Source organism: Moschus berezovskii, chromosome 4 (assembly GCF_049115385.1).
Source record: "Moschus berezovskii isolate FMDL1 chromosome 4, NW_MosBer_1.0, whole genome shotgun sequence".
NCBI classification, from domain to species: Eukaryota; Metazoa; Chordata; class Mammalia; order Artiodactyla; family Moschidae; genus Moschus; species Moschus berezovskii.
In genome coordinates, this window is record NC_142463.1 from 76,088,823 (window position 1) to 76,105,246 (window position 16,424).

General features: G+C 38.5%; 1 protein-coding gene across 1 annotated transcript in view; it reads right to left on the bottom strand.

Moving 5' to 3' along the window:
* The window catches only part of DPYD (dihydropyrimidine dehydrogenase), a 955,731-nt gene that overhangs the window by 331,481 nt on the left and 607,826 nt on the right, over positions 1–16,424 (bottom strand). The window contains exon 15 of the mRNA XM_055402118.2: positions 5,677–5,745. Within this exon, the coding sequence (XP_055258093.2) occupies positions 5,677–5,745 (69 nt within the window). The remainder of the gene's footprint in view (positions 1–5,676; positions 5,746–16,424) is intronic.

Consider the following 16,424-nt stretch of genomic DNA (forward strand, 5'->3'; position numbering starts at 1 on the left):
TTCGCAGGTGGCTCAGTGGTAAAGAATCTGCCTGTCAATGCCGGAGATGCAGGAGATGAGGGTTCAATCCCTGGGTTGGGAAGGTCCCCTTGAGTAGAAGGGGATCTTCTACTCTAGTATTCTTGCTAGTATCCTCTGTCCATGAAGAATTCCATGACTGAGTGACTGAACAGCAAAACAACAAAAATCCATACTTGGGGTTGGGGGAAGGGGTGGCAAAAAACTATTCTAAGAAATTCTCAGAGTATTGGTAGTAATGTGATTTCTAAAATTTCTCTGAATCATTTTGTAAAACCTCTCAGAGAAATCAGGGAAGCAAAACCGCAAACCCTTGTACAATATATCCAACCAAATGGGGTACACGATTTTTCCCTTCTCCTTTCCTGACCTCTCTCTTCCTTAACGATCTATGTAGTTCTAAAGTCATTGGCTGGGGACGAGCAAGGTAGGTGACTAGGAAGTTTTGAGGAAGAGCCATGAGGGCCCAGTGCGGGTATCACAGCCTGAGCCTAGTGAGAACGACAGACACGTGGAGGGTGGCTTGGGGTAGTACATCAGAGCCCTAGTGGGAAGAGAAGTCTTCCATGGTTAAAGGGGAACAAGTAAAGGACATAAGAGACGGAGCAGGGTAGAAAGACATGAAGCTACATTTTTTGGTGCCTGCTCAGTCAGTCACTCAATCATATCCAACTCTTTGTGACCCTATGGGTCGTAGCCTGCCAGGCTCCTCTGTCCATGGAATTTTTCAGGCAAGAATACTGGAGTGGGTTGCCATTGCCTACTCCAGGGACACTTCTTGGATTCTCCCTAATTTTCTTCTGTTAAAAGAATACATGGGGCCCACTGCCAATTTTCTACATAGCAGCACTGTCAATTAGTCTCAACTATCCAAAAACTGGGGACCCAAGTTCTCTAGGATCTTAAACCACTTTGAAGTGGACCTGGGACAGGTAAACACTGGATTGGCTTGGGCCCCACTGGGCACAAAGTCTGTGACTGTCTCTTATCTCCAACTAGACATCTATCTTTTCTGATTCTGTTCTGTCCTGCTGACTGTTAGTGTTCAGGGATTTATATCCAACTGGTCCTATGTATTCCTATCATGTACCTCTGTCTCCTTTGTCTCTCAGTTTATCTGAGATTTCCTAACTTCAGCATCTATTTAGTTTTATGAAATACTGCTAGTCCAGATCCTAGTTAAAAAAAAATGAAAAGAACCTGGCTTCAAAGTGGTTTATTTGGACTCTCTGCTAGGAATAGTATGGTCACCTGGTTTTGACACCTATGCCTCTCAGCTGGACCTTCCTTGTCTTGGCCTACCAGATATAGTCAGACCCTTAGCAATCGTCCATCAAATCCCTGACCTAAAACCTTCAGCTTTGGATTTTAATCACCTCAAGTTCATTGTGCCAAATCAAATTCATTCTTCCCATTTTCTCTGTAATTGCTTCCTTTCGTTTGTCACATGCCTGTATATCAGCTCTGTGTGTTTATTTTCCTTATGTCAACAAATATCTGAGGACTATCCACTGACCAGCAAAGCCCTGTGTTTGGAATTGGGGGCTAAACAGTGAACCAGGTGAGGCCTCCACCCAGACAGTTCGCTTTGTCATAAGGAAGACAGGTGAAAGAGCTGATGACATCACTGTAAATCACCAGTTTTATTAAATTCTGTGGAGAAAAGGCACAAGCAGAGGTAGACCCAGATTTGGGGGAGAAGCCTTAAGTTCATACAACTGCAGATACTTCTTTAAAAATAAAAATGATTTAAAAATTAAAAAGAGAAAATCAGGTACAGGACCTTAGAAGTAGCTTGTATAAGTAAGGGCTCTGAAGCTTAAGCTTCATTAACTTTATGATAAACTAGCTTCTGAGGATAGGATTTCAGAAGGAGTAGGACAGGGGGTTAACCTACTAGTCAGGGAGCTCCGAGAGGAGGAAGAGAGTACATTTCAGCCCAGGGTAATGGCAAAGGCTCTGAGGTGCAAGTGTGTTGGAGGAGTAAAAGAAGGCCATTGGGGTCTGGAATGCAAAGAACAAACCCAAGGGGACACCAGGGGAATGGCCAGGTACCAGACCATACAGGTCAAGTTAAGAGTTTTACATGGTAAGAAAGCTAGTGGGAAGACTGTGGGCTGATTGAAAGCAAAGAGATTAATGGGGCTTTCAGATTAGGATGGTAGCAACTCATATTGAGGGCTTCCCAGGTGGCGCTAGTGGTAAAGAACCTGCCTGCCCATGCAGGTTAGATAGAAGAGTAGGTTTGATCCTTGGGTTGGAAAGATCCCCTGGAGGAGGAAAAGGCCACCCACTCCAGTATTCTTGTCTGGAGAATCCCATGGACAGAGGAGCCTGGGAGGCTGCAGTTCATAGGGTCGCACAGAGTCGGACATGACACCTAGCATAGACAAACGCAATGCACATTGAGCCACACCTAATTTATATGTCTCCTGAAATTTGATGGCCTTACTTGCCACCCAAGCTTTTGCCACTAGCTTAAAAAAGAACCTTGGTCCCTGTTGCTATCCTCAGCTTTCCTGTCATTGCCAGCTCTCATAGCTCCCTCAGAATGAGAGCAGGACTCTCCACTGAACATGTCAGAGTGGGAGCTCCAGGAGGGCCAGTGCTCTCAACATGCTGTGGGATTTGGCTTCTGAAGCAGCTGCTTAAGGAGGGAAGGACACACAGCCCAAATGTGCAGAAGAAAGGAAACCTTTGGGTATAAAGTGTGATGAGTGAGAGAGAAGAAACAGAAGGAACCAGTAGATACGTCCTTCACTCATCTTCTTCTCTAAACTGTTGCGAGGCACGATGATCCCACACAGCCCTCCCATCCCACACGGCTGAGCAATTGGCTCCATCTCCTTGTGAAGTGGCAGCCAGCTCTGGAACGCACCACGCTCCATCTGCTTTCCCTTCTTCCTGTTGCCTTCACTCCCCTCACGCCCCCTTTACTCTTATTGCTTTGGAATTGAATCCTTCAGTGAAGCATCTTCACATTAATTTTGACTCAGGCTCTGTTTTCTAAGCTAACACACATTAAGAAAGAAATGGATTCCAAATCTATTCAAATGAGTTCAAGATCTATTTAAGATCTACTATGGGGTATGGTTCAATTTGGTATACACATTTAAACTGTGAACATGTGTACATAGCTGAGGCTATACCTTATTCACCTTTGTTTTGGATGGCCAGGGACTCTGCAAATGGTAAGTTCTTCAGAAATCTTCCTTCCATGGAATTAGAATCGTTTATCAATGTCCCAGAAAATTAGGATAGCATGTGATCAGATACCTGAACCAAAGAAATTGAGCAGAGCCTAACAATGCTACTGATTTGACACCAAGCTGTAAAAACTTTTCTGGAGGCTGCTTCTGTTTTATGGTGCTCAAAAGACAAGACAAATTAAAACCAGGTTGAAGAATAAGATGTTAAAATATATGTATTTCTGGAGAGTTAAGAGTGAAAAGGAAAGTTTGGTTCAACATGGTTCTATTTCCAAGAATATGCATATGAAAAAAAATGGTATACTGCATGCACATTGACTTTTAAAAACAGCATGTGGTAGATTTTACCATATTTTAAGAATGTACTAGGTTTCTGGTTTTTTTTTAACCCCCATACATGGTCTTAAATGTTTATTCAAAATAACACAATAAAATGGTAGTCTCCAATGAAATAAATAATAATGATCTTCCTTGTCCAAATTTTCATTCTGATATAGAGTTTCTCTCTAAATTTCTATTTTTTCATGTTCTTGTACAACTGGATCTGCTCTGCTATTACACACATGCATTTCTGTTTTCAGATATAACAGTAAAGAGCAAGATTTTCTGAATTCCCTGTTGTGCAATTCAAGAATTAATCTACTCTATGGAGAGGAACTTCATGAATTTAAAGTATATCCATCATCATATTAAGTGATTTGCTGAACTTAAAAGAAATGGCTTGTAGAACAGCTGGTATGTTCTCTCAGATTCCTACCCTTCATTATCACCACCCCCAAACAAATGTACATTGTAAGTAGTATAGTAACTTTGGCTTGAACACTTTTGTTTTTGTTGATTTGTTTTAATGTGGGCTCTTCCATTGTAAGAAAATCTGTTTTAATCTGTTGTGAAGCATGTGTTCACAGAAACAAAACCAAATACTGACTCTACAAAGCTTTATTGGGTGCCTACCATATGAGCTATGAGGGAATCACGCTGTCTATTGCTTCCCTCCAGGGGAATATGAAGAGCTGGGGATAGTTCCTTCATGTGTTATGCCCTGAGCTGGTCCATATTTCAAAGATTAGAGGGAACTTTTTTTAAATCAGCACTATAGATTGAACTCCTTGATATGTAAATTGCTCTTCTGTTGAGAGATCTAACAGACTATTTTGACTGAATGGAAGGCATATCTTTTTCCTTTTCTTTCTTTCGAACATATTTCCCTTTTTTTTCTTCCTTCCCCTTTCACTTTGATTGATTGCTAATGAGAAGCTAGAAAATAATATTGAATAAAACTACAATTAAAGAATTAGATATAGAATGTGAGAACTATAGAATGTTTCTTTAAGCTGTATCTTTATACATATGTAAAAGCCTTTGACTTTTTAAAAGTAAAATTGGCTTATTTAAAAATTAACGATTATTGACAAAAATACTTTCAGTATTTTATTCTACAGAAAGCAGAGGAGCAAGTAGTGTGATAAAGCCATTCATCATAGTCAGCTTTAAATTGGCAAAACTCATGCCAAACCTGGGCTCTGTGGAAAATTTCATGGTCAATTAGGTAAATACATGTGTAAAATGGACCCAGAAACAAAGATCACTAAGCCAATTACTGATCATATTTAATTTCATCTCTCTAAGTCCCAGAAACAATTTCTGCCCTCACAGATCTAAGATATCCAAATAAACTGTATAATCAAAATTTTTAAATGCTATAGAAAGCTTTATAACTTTTTATAAGGCAGAGCTGTTAGTTCATAATTATTGTTAGGTTTAGTCTTCACTTCTTAGAGGTTTTCAAGAAATCCCAGCTACAGTGTTTTTTGCGATAGGACGATGGACATAAGTACACAATTTTAAGTATGTATTTTTCTATTTGAAATAGAAATTTGAGGCACATGGTTAGTTGTTTGCATTTGTGCAAGATTCAATTTATATTATAGAAAACTCGCTGACTAGTGTTCCATTCAGGAGCATTCTGTCCTACCATTTTTTGCATGTCTGTATTCAAACTAGAATAGTATTAAATGAACCTTTTATATTTTAAATATTCAAGAGCTTTATATTCAAAATTTCTTTTCTTGCTGTCAAACTAGCTTGCCTAAAGGCAAGGTAAGATCAAGTTAGACTCTCAAAGGTAGAATTAAATTTTATCATGGCATCCATCATAATATACAGTTTGCTTAATATGCAAATAAAGAGTATATGGAGTCAAAGAATAAAGGATTTTTAGGCAGTGTGTGAAATCCAAGGGACTACTTTTATAGAATAGATTCCTTTTAAATTTACATTTCCATCATTTTAATGAAAACACAGGGTAAACAAATTGTAATAGAAATGTTTTAAGTTACCATTTTTCACTCAATTTTTCTTCTACTGGGTTATTTTTCATGACAGCTCTTTATTTAAAACTAATAAAAATAGAAGAGAAGAAATAAAATAAATATAAAGAAATCATTACCTCAGCCTTTCTGGAGAGTTCCATCCAGTCATTTCTGTTGTAACTGCACATGATGCTAGCAATCACAATCTTTAAAAAGAGAAAGGAAAGAAAATTAGTTCAAATAGTTATGTCTTTATACACAGGGGTCTATGATATTTACATATATATGTTTATAATGGTAAATTATATCATAAAAATTTGTTTTCCATCTGCTGAAAGAAATCAGTAAAGTACAGCATGGAATTATAGTGAAGCAAAGGATAAGATCTGGCGCTTCAGACTTAGGTTAGAGACTTTCTCATTCACTGTCTTTGAATGCTTGAGCAAGTTACTTAACTTTCCAATCCTCAGCATTCTCATTTTTAAAATGGAGATAATAATGCTCACTTTGGTAACCTCAAAAAGTGATAGTGAGAATTACATGAATTTGCATATGCAAAAAGAGTTGTTTAAGTTATACAATGATGTAGTGCGTGCATATTCAGTCACGTCCAACTCTTTGTAGCCCCATGGACTGCAGCCCAGCAGGCTCCTTTGTCCATGGGATTTTTTTCAGGCAGGAATACTGGAGCAGGTTGCCATTTCCTACTCCAGGAGATCTTCCTGACCCAGGGAATGAACCCTGGTCTTTTGCATCTCCTGAGTGGTAGGCAGATTCTTTACCACTGAGCCACCTAGGAAGCCCATAATGATGTAGAAATATTTATTAATGTAATCACTGGTATAGCTAAAAGGTTTCAAGGTATGGAAAGGAAATAAATTAGTGTCTTCTTCAATCATATTTTATTATAGTATGGATAATTACACCTTACATATTTAGAGTGAATTATAATTTTAAAGTTTGTTAAATGATTATTTAACTACAGTATTACAGTGTGTTATAATGGAGGCTTCATAGAGTAGTAGTTACCAGTATCTGCTCTGAAGCCAGAATGTCTAGATTAGAGTTCAGACTCTATCACTAACTGTATGGTCCTGGACAAGACATTTAATTTCCTCATTGGTTAAATATGGATAACACTACTATCTACTTTCTGCTGTTGTGTCTGACTCTTTTGCAACCCCATGAACTATAGTCCACCAGGCTCCTCTGTTCGTGGCATTTCCCGGGCAAGAATACTCAAGTGGTTGCCATTTCTTTCTCCAGGGGATCATCCTGACCTAGGGATAGAACCCATGTCTCCTGCACTGGCAGGTCCTTTACCACTGAGCCACCAGGGAAACCCACTATCTACTTAGAAAAGTAATAATCAAATTGCTAAGAGTTTATGACTCTAATAATGTACTAGGTAATGTTTTAATGGATTTTATCCTATTAACTTACTTAATTGTTCTCAAATTATTCTCCCCATTTTACAGATGAAGATGCTGAGGTACTGAGACATAATGGTTACAGAGCTAATAAAGAGCAGAGAAAGGACTCAGACCCAGAAATTTAACGAGAACCTGTGCTTTTAACCATTAGTTTTTGCTGGCCTAACGTAAATATTCAGTATATGTCAGTAATTACTTTCTATTATGACCATTTAAAGACTATGAGATCATGACACAAAGTCTGTGCCAAATCTAAAGCCACAGAGTCTAGTGGAAGAGTCCACTAAAAGCCACTGGGCTCTCACCACATACAACTTTTTTTTTTTTAATATGTCTAAAAAAACAAAACGAAGATGTGATGAACAAGTCAGATGAATGCTTTTATCAATAAAAGAAAGAAAATAAGCTATAATCACACAGGAGAGAGCTCTGAATACCAGAGCTCTAAATACTGAATAAGCCTGTCCTTAACGTTGGGTCAATTTTTTCCTGATAGACTACAGTCCTCCATGGGTGCCTGGACTGCTCTGCACCATTCATCATTTTATCTACAATAACCAGCATGATGTTTGGCACAGAGTAGAACTGATTGAATAAACGTACGAGGTCACGAAAGGTTTAGGAACAGAGAGTTGAATTTTCAGTTTATCCTTTTAAGATTAAGCAGAAATGAACACCATGAGTTGAGAAGGGAAAAAATAAACAACTGGTGAAAACTTTTGGCAAATGATTATTGTATGATTCAGAGAGAAGAGCGAGCAGAGCAGTAGTGAATGCTGGTCTTGGTGACAGAGAAAGGGTCCGATGTCAAAATACACAGAACTGTGTGTATTAAGATTGAAAAAGAAGAATCAGGAGATCTGAGAGGCTGATTGTGAGTGACTGAGAAAATCTTAAACCTTTAGTCAGACAAAAGTAAGATGATGCTGAGAAAAAAAGGAAGCCAGGAGAAACAGTGTATTCAAACAGATTCCTATGTAGAGAGAAGAACAAACAGAGAAAAGTAAAAGGAGATGATGAATAGTGGAGGAAAATTAAGAACGCATGATTGTTTTTTATTGAGTTTAGGATTCAACTTTTGTGTAGCTTCTAAGAACTGGGGAGGAAAAAAAATGTAAGAATGACCCTTGGCCTTTTCTATAGGGGCTGAAAGAAAGTGAAAAGTTAACTTCCAAACTTGCCCATCTGCAAGCAAGAAAGGGTCACCAGCATAATTATGCATCTTCAATACACTCTTTCTGCCATTTTCACATGCTATAAAATCTTCATGTTTTTCTGCCCCACCCTCCAGTTAGAAAACAGACCAGGGAGGAATTCCCCAGAGGAGGTACCAGACCTTCAGGGACTATACTATTACCTCCTCTTGAGTATTCCTTGCATGTGAAAGAGGGGGACTTCATTTGAAATGAAAACCAATTGGGATGAAGGCTGGGGGCAGGTGGACAGATCCTACTGTCCTCAGTGGCCTCGAGGTCAAGTCAACAAATACACCTTTTTTATTTTTCTAGATTTACTTATTTTAATTGGAGGCTAATTACTTTACAATATTGTAGTGTTTTTTTTGCTATACATTGACACAGCCATGGGTGTACATGCGTTCCCCATCCTGAACCTCCCTAGCACCTCCCGCCCCATCCCATCCCTCTGGGTCATCCCAGTGCACCAGCCCTGAATACCCGGTCTCATGCATCAAACCTTGACTGTTCACATATACATGTTTCACTGCTATTCTCTCAGATCATCCCACCCTCACCTTCTCCCACAGAGTCCAAAAGACTGTTCTATAAAGAAAGGTTAATCTAAGGATTTATGGAAGGAGCAGACTCCTCAAGCTTGCTGGTAAAATGTCAAGAGCAAGGTTAGATCCAAAGATTCAGACTGAAAAAATGACTTTCACATTAGATTCTGTGGTGAAAGAGACAAACAGTAGACCTAGGTATTTTGGGAGTTCTGTTACTCAAAACCAAGAAAAGACAGACAAAGAACAAAAACAAAACTTGCCTCCAGTTATGACAAAGTAACCCTCAAGTTTATACTCCCATATAAATATGAAGTGGCTGCTAAATCGGGATGGCATCCTCCTCCCGTGTCCCTTTCAGGCACCACAGAGGACAGTGGGGAAGATCCTTCTAGTGGGCAGGATCCAGGTAGGCAGATGGGCTGACCAAGAAAGCCACTTCCAGGAAAGCAAGGTTTACTGGCCCTGACAACTGGATATGATAGATGTTCTCAAGTAAGGACTAACATAGTTCCTCTTTACTAAATGGTGATTTTTATTTTGACAAAGCTGTTTTTTCTTCAAATATATATTGATTGTGCCTGGATTGGTTAGAATCATCATTCACCTTTTAAGTCCCCAGAATTATGAGGAGCTACATTTGGGCTTGATGGAGAGAAGAAATAACACCCAGAGAACTGTCCTGAGCATTGAGAACATTGGTGCCATCAAACCCTAGGAACGCAGTGACTGGGTATGATTTGGGGCACGCTGTCATTGAGGAGGGGTGGCCACAGGTGGGAGAGACAGATTATGCTGAGCAGACAGAAGTTTTGTGTGCTCTGAACAGCTAAGCACTACCCTGTTCTTCATTCCTCATCTTCAAAAGACAGACTCTACTTCTTACCAAAAAAGCTGGGAAAATATCTCCAACAGGGTTAATCACAGTAATCAGCTACTCTACTCTCATTAAAGTCCTTCAGTTGAGCTGGGGAGATAGACTTTTTCCTCTTTGGTCCCTAAAATGGAATGAAATGTGTTCATAGCAGCTAGTAATCACTGACAGATTCCTTACTTACCCAAGCCAACCCTCCCACCCCCACTCAAAGCTAGCTGTACCAGGATGAAAAAAAGCAGAGACAGAGGAAAGTAGAGATGCAAGATGGAGTCATGGTTCTGTCACCTTTAAGTCTGGTGTACCACTAACATGCCTGTTCAAGTGAACCAATAAATATCACTTTTGACTTAAGAAAACTCAAGTTATATTCTGGTTTCTATCACTGACAGTCTTGACGATTACTACATGCAAAACTAAAATTGTCACTTTTAAAATAACTTCCTAAGCACATTTTTCTGTCAAGTACATTTAAAGGAAAAATAACTTTATACCTTATTTTTAAATGCTAAATTATCTAAGAAGTCTAAATATCTTTATCTAAAATCAAGGGATGATTTGTGAAAATATATGTTGACATTCTATTTCAGAGGAATAAAGATGACCCCAAATCATTTTATTCTTGATTAAAAGATATAAGGATTTTTCAAAAAGCCAGGCTAAAACACATCAGCAGTAAAAGAACACTGAACAGAATTGAATCTTTCTTTGAGTATTAGAAAGTCCTTCTGTGTTTTATAGTGCTTGGTTTTTAATCAAGCAAAGGAAGACAGGTTACTTTTTTCCTATGGAGAAAACGCGTTAATGTATATTTCATATTGTGAAACATCACGAAAAGTTACTTGAAATGAATACCCAATGAAACACTTTTAAAACAGAGCAACATTTCCCTATATTTCATTTAATTTATGCCATTTCTAATGCTCCATTTTATGGCTTATATTTTAAAACATTATTGGATGAGTTTATACATAAAAGCCAAATGCTATATAGTGTTTTAATTAATCCTACATTTTATGAACATTTTAAGAGTCAAGTGAGAGATTCAAACAATATTAGTTAATCACTTAGTATGGAAACTGAGTATCTACTGTTCAGTTCAGTTCAGTTCAGTTCAGTCGCTCAGTCGTGTCCGTAGGCACTAAATGACACAGAGAGGAGTTTAAGACACTGATTCAGAGTCTTTGATTGTTCAACAGTCAGGATTTCTTTGAGACCTATGTGCCAGTAACTGAACTCTGAAATGATAAAGGGAACAAGGAAAGTCCCTACATTTTTAAGAGGGGAATAAAAGGCATTAAAGAATACATTATTTGGACTATTTTCGGGTCAAGATTTAAAAACAATACAGGCGAGCAAGATGGAGAATCACAAGGATGCATATAGCCACATTAGATGATTTGGGTAAAAGTTGGCATTCCAGGTAGAGGAAACTATATGCAGGAACTCTGGAGGAAGAGTGATCATGATACACTTAAAAATAAAAAGCCTTTGTCATTGGTGCTTCATGACAGGGCAAGAAGAGTACAAAAGGAAATGAGAGAAGAAGGAAGCAGTCATTTCTCTGGGAGCTGAAACCTGTGGGAGTTTTTTTTTTTTTTTTTTTTTTTAATAGGGGTAATGGGGCTTTCCTGGAAGCTCAGTGGTAAAGAATTCACTTGCCGTGCAGGAGACATAGGAGATGCCAGTTCCATGCCTGGGTGGGGAAGATCCCTTGGAGAAGGGCATGGCTACCCACTCCAGTATTCTTGCCGGGAGAATCCCATGTAGTCTGGCAGGCTATAGTCCATGGGGTCGCAAAGAGTAGAACACAACTGAAATGACTGAGCACACACAGATGCATGCATATGGGAGGTACCAGGAGACCACTGAAAGGTTTAAAAGAGAGTAATAAAATGATCTGATTTACGTTTTTAAAAGATGCTGGCTACTTTATAGGGAATGGAATGAGGGGGCTGGAGGGTAAAAGCGAAGAGTCCAGTTTAGTTGAAATAACGTGACTTGTGTAATATTCATGGAAATGGTCAGATGTGGAAATCTGAGCTAGATGCGTCAAGGGTTATACTCAGGAGGTGAGAAAAAAGAAGAAATTAAGGATGATCCCTAGATTATTGGCTTGAGCCACTGAATGGAACATAGACGCTTCACTGAGATGGGACAAAAACTAGTGCAATTATAAGTCAGGAACTGTTAAGATGTTCGACTTTAATATATCACATATAAATTGTTTAGCAAACTATTAGTGATGACATCAATTGTGACACTGGATACATGAGTATAGAATTCACTAAAGAAGTTAGTCAAGGGTATGGTTTTTCCAGGGGTCATGTATGGATGTGAGAGTTGGACTTTAAAGAGAGCTGAGCGCCTAAGAATTGATGCTTTTGAACTGTGGTATTGGAGGAGACTCTTGAGAGTCCCCTGGACTGCAAGGAGATCCAACCAGTCCGTCGTAAACTTCTTTAGGACTCAGTCCTGGGTGTTCATTGGTAGGACTGATGTTGAAGCTGAAACTCCAATACTCTGGCCACCTGATGCAAAGAGCTGACTCATTTGAAAAGACCCTGATGCTGGGAAAGATTGAGGGCAGCAGGAGAAGGGGACGACAGAAGATGAGATGGTTGGATGGCATCACCGACTCAATGGACGTGGGTTTGAGTGAACTCCGGGAGTTGGTGATGGACAGGGAGGCCTGGCGTGCTGCGGTTCATGGGGTCACAAAAAGTCAGACACAAATGAGTGACTGAACTGAACTGAACTGAAAGAAGTTGGGGTTGAAAGTGAATATTTTAGAGACTTCAACATTAATGGTATTTAAAAGCCACCTGGCTTAGTGACTTTACAAACAGAATAGAGTAAAACAAGACAAAATGAAAGAGATGAGAATTGACCTAGAGTCACATTAAAATGTGGTGTCACAAATGCCAAGAGAGGGAAATGTTCCATAAAGAAAGGAGAAATTCACGAGGATGGATGCTTCAGAAGCTGATGTAAGAAAACAGAGACCTGTCCACAGGATTTGGCAAGACAGATGCCACTGGTAACCTTTACAAGAGAAGTGTCAGTGAAGCAGGGAGGGCAGAGAGTCAGACCACCATTATCTGAATAAAGAGAACATGAAGGAGTTAGGGAGGTGATACACAAAGCCTTCCAGTCGTTTTGGTGGGCCTGCTGAAAGAGAAATGAGGCAGTAAACGAAGGGCTGTGGGAGGGCAAGTGAGAGTTTGCTCTTTGTTTTAATGGGCTATATATTACATATGTTTTTATACTGGTGGAAGTGACATGGAAAAGAGGAGGACATTGTTGACAAGCCAAGAGGTGATGATGAAACTACCATGTAAGTAGAGAAAGTAAACTGTGCAAGGAGCAGAGGCATTGTTTCCAGTCTCACAATGTGGAAAGGCAGAGTAGACAGAAAACAGGAATGGGTGTAGTTGGGTTTACAGATTTGGTGTGGAAAAGGTGAAATTATCTTCCATGGTGTTTAGATTTTCTTCACCATATAACAGGCGGGGTCTCCCACTGACAGTTAAGAGAAGTAGAGACAGAGAAAGAAGACAGGGAGATGAAAGTACTGACCTGGACATCTAAGAAAATGGGAACAAAAATTTACCAAGGGGTTATGGCAAGATTACTAGGCTAGAAAGGCAAAAATATTTAATCAGGATATGTTTCCGTAAAATGAAGTTAGTAAAAGGACAGGATAATTTAGAAAATTAGAACAAAGAGGAGAGCTCCCTTTACACGGCTGACCATAAAACAGGTTTTATAGATTACTTCAAGGTTGAAACTCATATTATCAAGATGTTTTTTGTGGTTTCGGTCACTAAAATTTGATGCATTCCATAAAAGGGCATTCTTATATCTAATTCTGTTGTTGAAAGAATACTTTTAAATTGCAGTTTTACACAGTTTTGACATTCATTTTGACTAATGCATGTAGCTTAAAATTACAATGTGTAAATATTCAGTTTCTATTAAACATTAATGTTTGAAAGCATATAAAATGCCAACTATAATAATTTATGAATCAGATTTTGTGTTGTTTCTCCCTGAAAAAGACTTCATAGGTTAAAAAAAATAGGACACTTACTCCACAGAAAGAAAAATTAGTGCTAAATAGCTTCAACTGTCATCCTTCAAAGCTTTTAAATGAAAGAATCACAATTCCTGGTCAAATTATTTTTTATATAATTCATTTCCTTATGGAACAAACAAAATGATTTTGTTAAGCATTTTTTTTTCAAGCTGAATGACAATGAAGTCTGCACGTCAAAAATTAAGAACAATATAAAACTTCCAATTTTATCTTTGGCTGTCTCATCAAATTTCCAAATATGTGCAGTCTATGCTTACAACACAGGTTGGAAATACTGTTTTGGTATTCTGTGATCATACTGTGAACTACAATGGAAATTTAGTCAGTTCAGCTTCAAGACAACCTAAAGTTTTTAGTAGGGAAAAACTGGCAAAGTGCAAAGTGACAAAGGGGAACAGTGTAAATGACAAGTAGTCAAGTTAGGTTTTCTCAAACAATTTAACAAAATCTTTCCTAACACTACGGGGATTATACTACATTGAGGAGGAAAAATAACATGGGACATGTGATTTTCAAAGACATTTAACCTAAAAAAAATGTTCATTAAATATTAATTGTACAACATTCAAATTGTAAGTGTTCTTTATGCCATTTTATCAATATAGTGAAAATGAGATTGGTACAATTTTCCTGAAATGTACACACTGAGAGAAGAACATTAAGAGTAAAACTCACAAGTTTTTCAAATTTTATATGGTTATTGCTAACTTAATGGTTGCAAATGAGAATAGCACTCTTAAATTTCTCCCTTAAGTTTAGTGTTTTCTTTCTTTGCTTATTTCGGGACATACACATATCTCACTTATACAACTATTTCTAATATGAAAAAGCCATGTTCAAAGTTACAAAATGTGCACATAGTTTTCATAGAAACACGTGTACCCCAATGTTCATTCAGCACTGTTTATAATAGCCAGGACATGGAAGCAACCCAGAAGTCTATCAGCAGATGAATGGATAAGAAAGCTGTGGTACATGTACACAATGGAATATTACTCAGTCATTAAAAAGAATACATTTGAATCAGTTCTAATGAGGTGGATGAAACTGGAGCCTATTATGCAGAGTGAAGTAAGCCAGAAAGAAAAACACCAATACAGTATGCTAATGCATATATGTGGAATTTAGAAAGATGGTAACGATAACCCTATATGTGAGACAGCAAAAGAGACACAGGTGTACAGAACAGTCTTTTGGACTCTGTGGGAGAGGGTGAGGATGGGATGATCTAAGAGAATAGCACTGAAACATGTATGTTATCATATGTGAAACAGACAGCCAGTCCAGGTTTGATGCATGAGACAGGGTGATCAGGGCTGGTGCACTGGGATGACCCAGAGGGATGGGATGGGGAGGGAGGTGGGAGTGGGGTTCAGGATGGGGACACATGTACATCCATGGTTGATTCATGTCAATGTATGGCAAAAACCACTACAATACTGTAAAGTAATTAGCCTCCAATTAAAATAAATAAATTTTAAAAAATAATAAAATAAAGCAATACGAGCAAAAAAAGAAAAAGAAAAGAAAATCAGCGATGTTTACCACTAGAACAAGAAATAAACAACCACTGTAGACTACTCAGGAATTACAGTAACTGCTGTTTTTTTCCTCTTCTTTTGATCGCTTCTTACTAGTTTTTGGGCTTCCCTTGTGGCTCAGCTGGTAAAGAATCCACCTGCAATGCGGGAGACCTGGGTGTGATCCCTGAGTTGGGAAGATCCCATGGAGAAGGGAAAGGCTACCCAATCCAGTATTCCGGTCTGGAGAATTCCATGGACTGTACAGTACAAGGGGTCGCAAAGAGTCGGACACATCTGACTGACTTTCACTTTCACTTTACTAGTTTTTATCTAATTTCCATCCCCTTTGTATCCAGAAACTGATCTACCATTGGTCACCAGTTACAAAGATATTAGATACTTTTCAGCCCAAATCTTTACCAGAACTCTTTCCAGCACTGAAGTGCTTAACCACCTCCAGCTTCCTGATTGAAACCCTGCTCATGTGGGCTCTTGAGATACATCCTTTTATCCTTATTGTTCCTATTTCTGCTATTCCTTCTCAGCCTCTTCTGCCAGGTTGTACTCATGGTCCTCTTTTAGCACTGTTTCATGCACATCCTTTAGACATCATATTCATAATGATTTCAGATAATACCTATATGTGGAAACTTCAGAAATGCCTCCAACCTGTGTCTTTCTCCTGAGTATAAGAACAGCATATCCAACTACCTTAAAGAACCTACATTCAACTTGCCCAAAATCAAACTTAAACTTCTCCACCCAGAATTTGCATTCTCTCTCTATTAAATATGCTTATATTCTATGCTTTTTTTCCAAGTTAGAAAACTAGATTTTCTTTCTACATTTCTCTCATTGCCTACATCCAACTATTTCCAAATACTCTCTAATCCACAGGTTTTCAAATTTGCCTGAGCACTGAAATCATCTGGAGAGTTAAAAACATAACTCCTACATTTGCATGTGGTTAGGCCCAGACATCAATGTTTTCTCAAAGACCTCCAGGTAATTCTAACCTGAAGGAAAGTTTGAGAAGCACTGCTCTAATTTACTCCTTAAATATCTCTTCTAGGTGTCTCTGGCTCTTTCATCATAACTGTTTTAGTTAAGACGTTCACGCTTGCTCCCCTGGATTACTGAAATAGATTCCTATTAGTCTCCCCATCTCTGATATCAGCCTAAGCCATCTGCCAGATCTATCTAAAGAGACAAACCTGA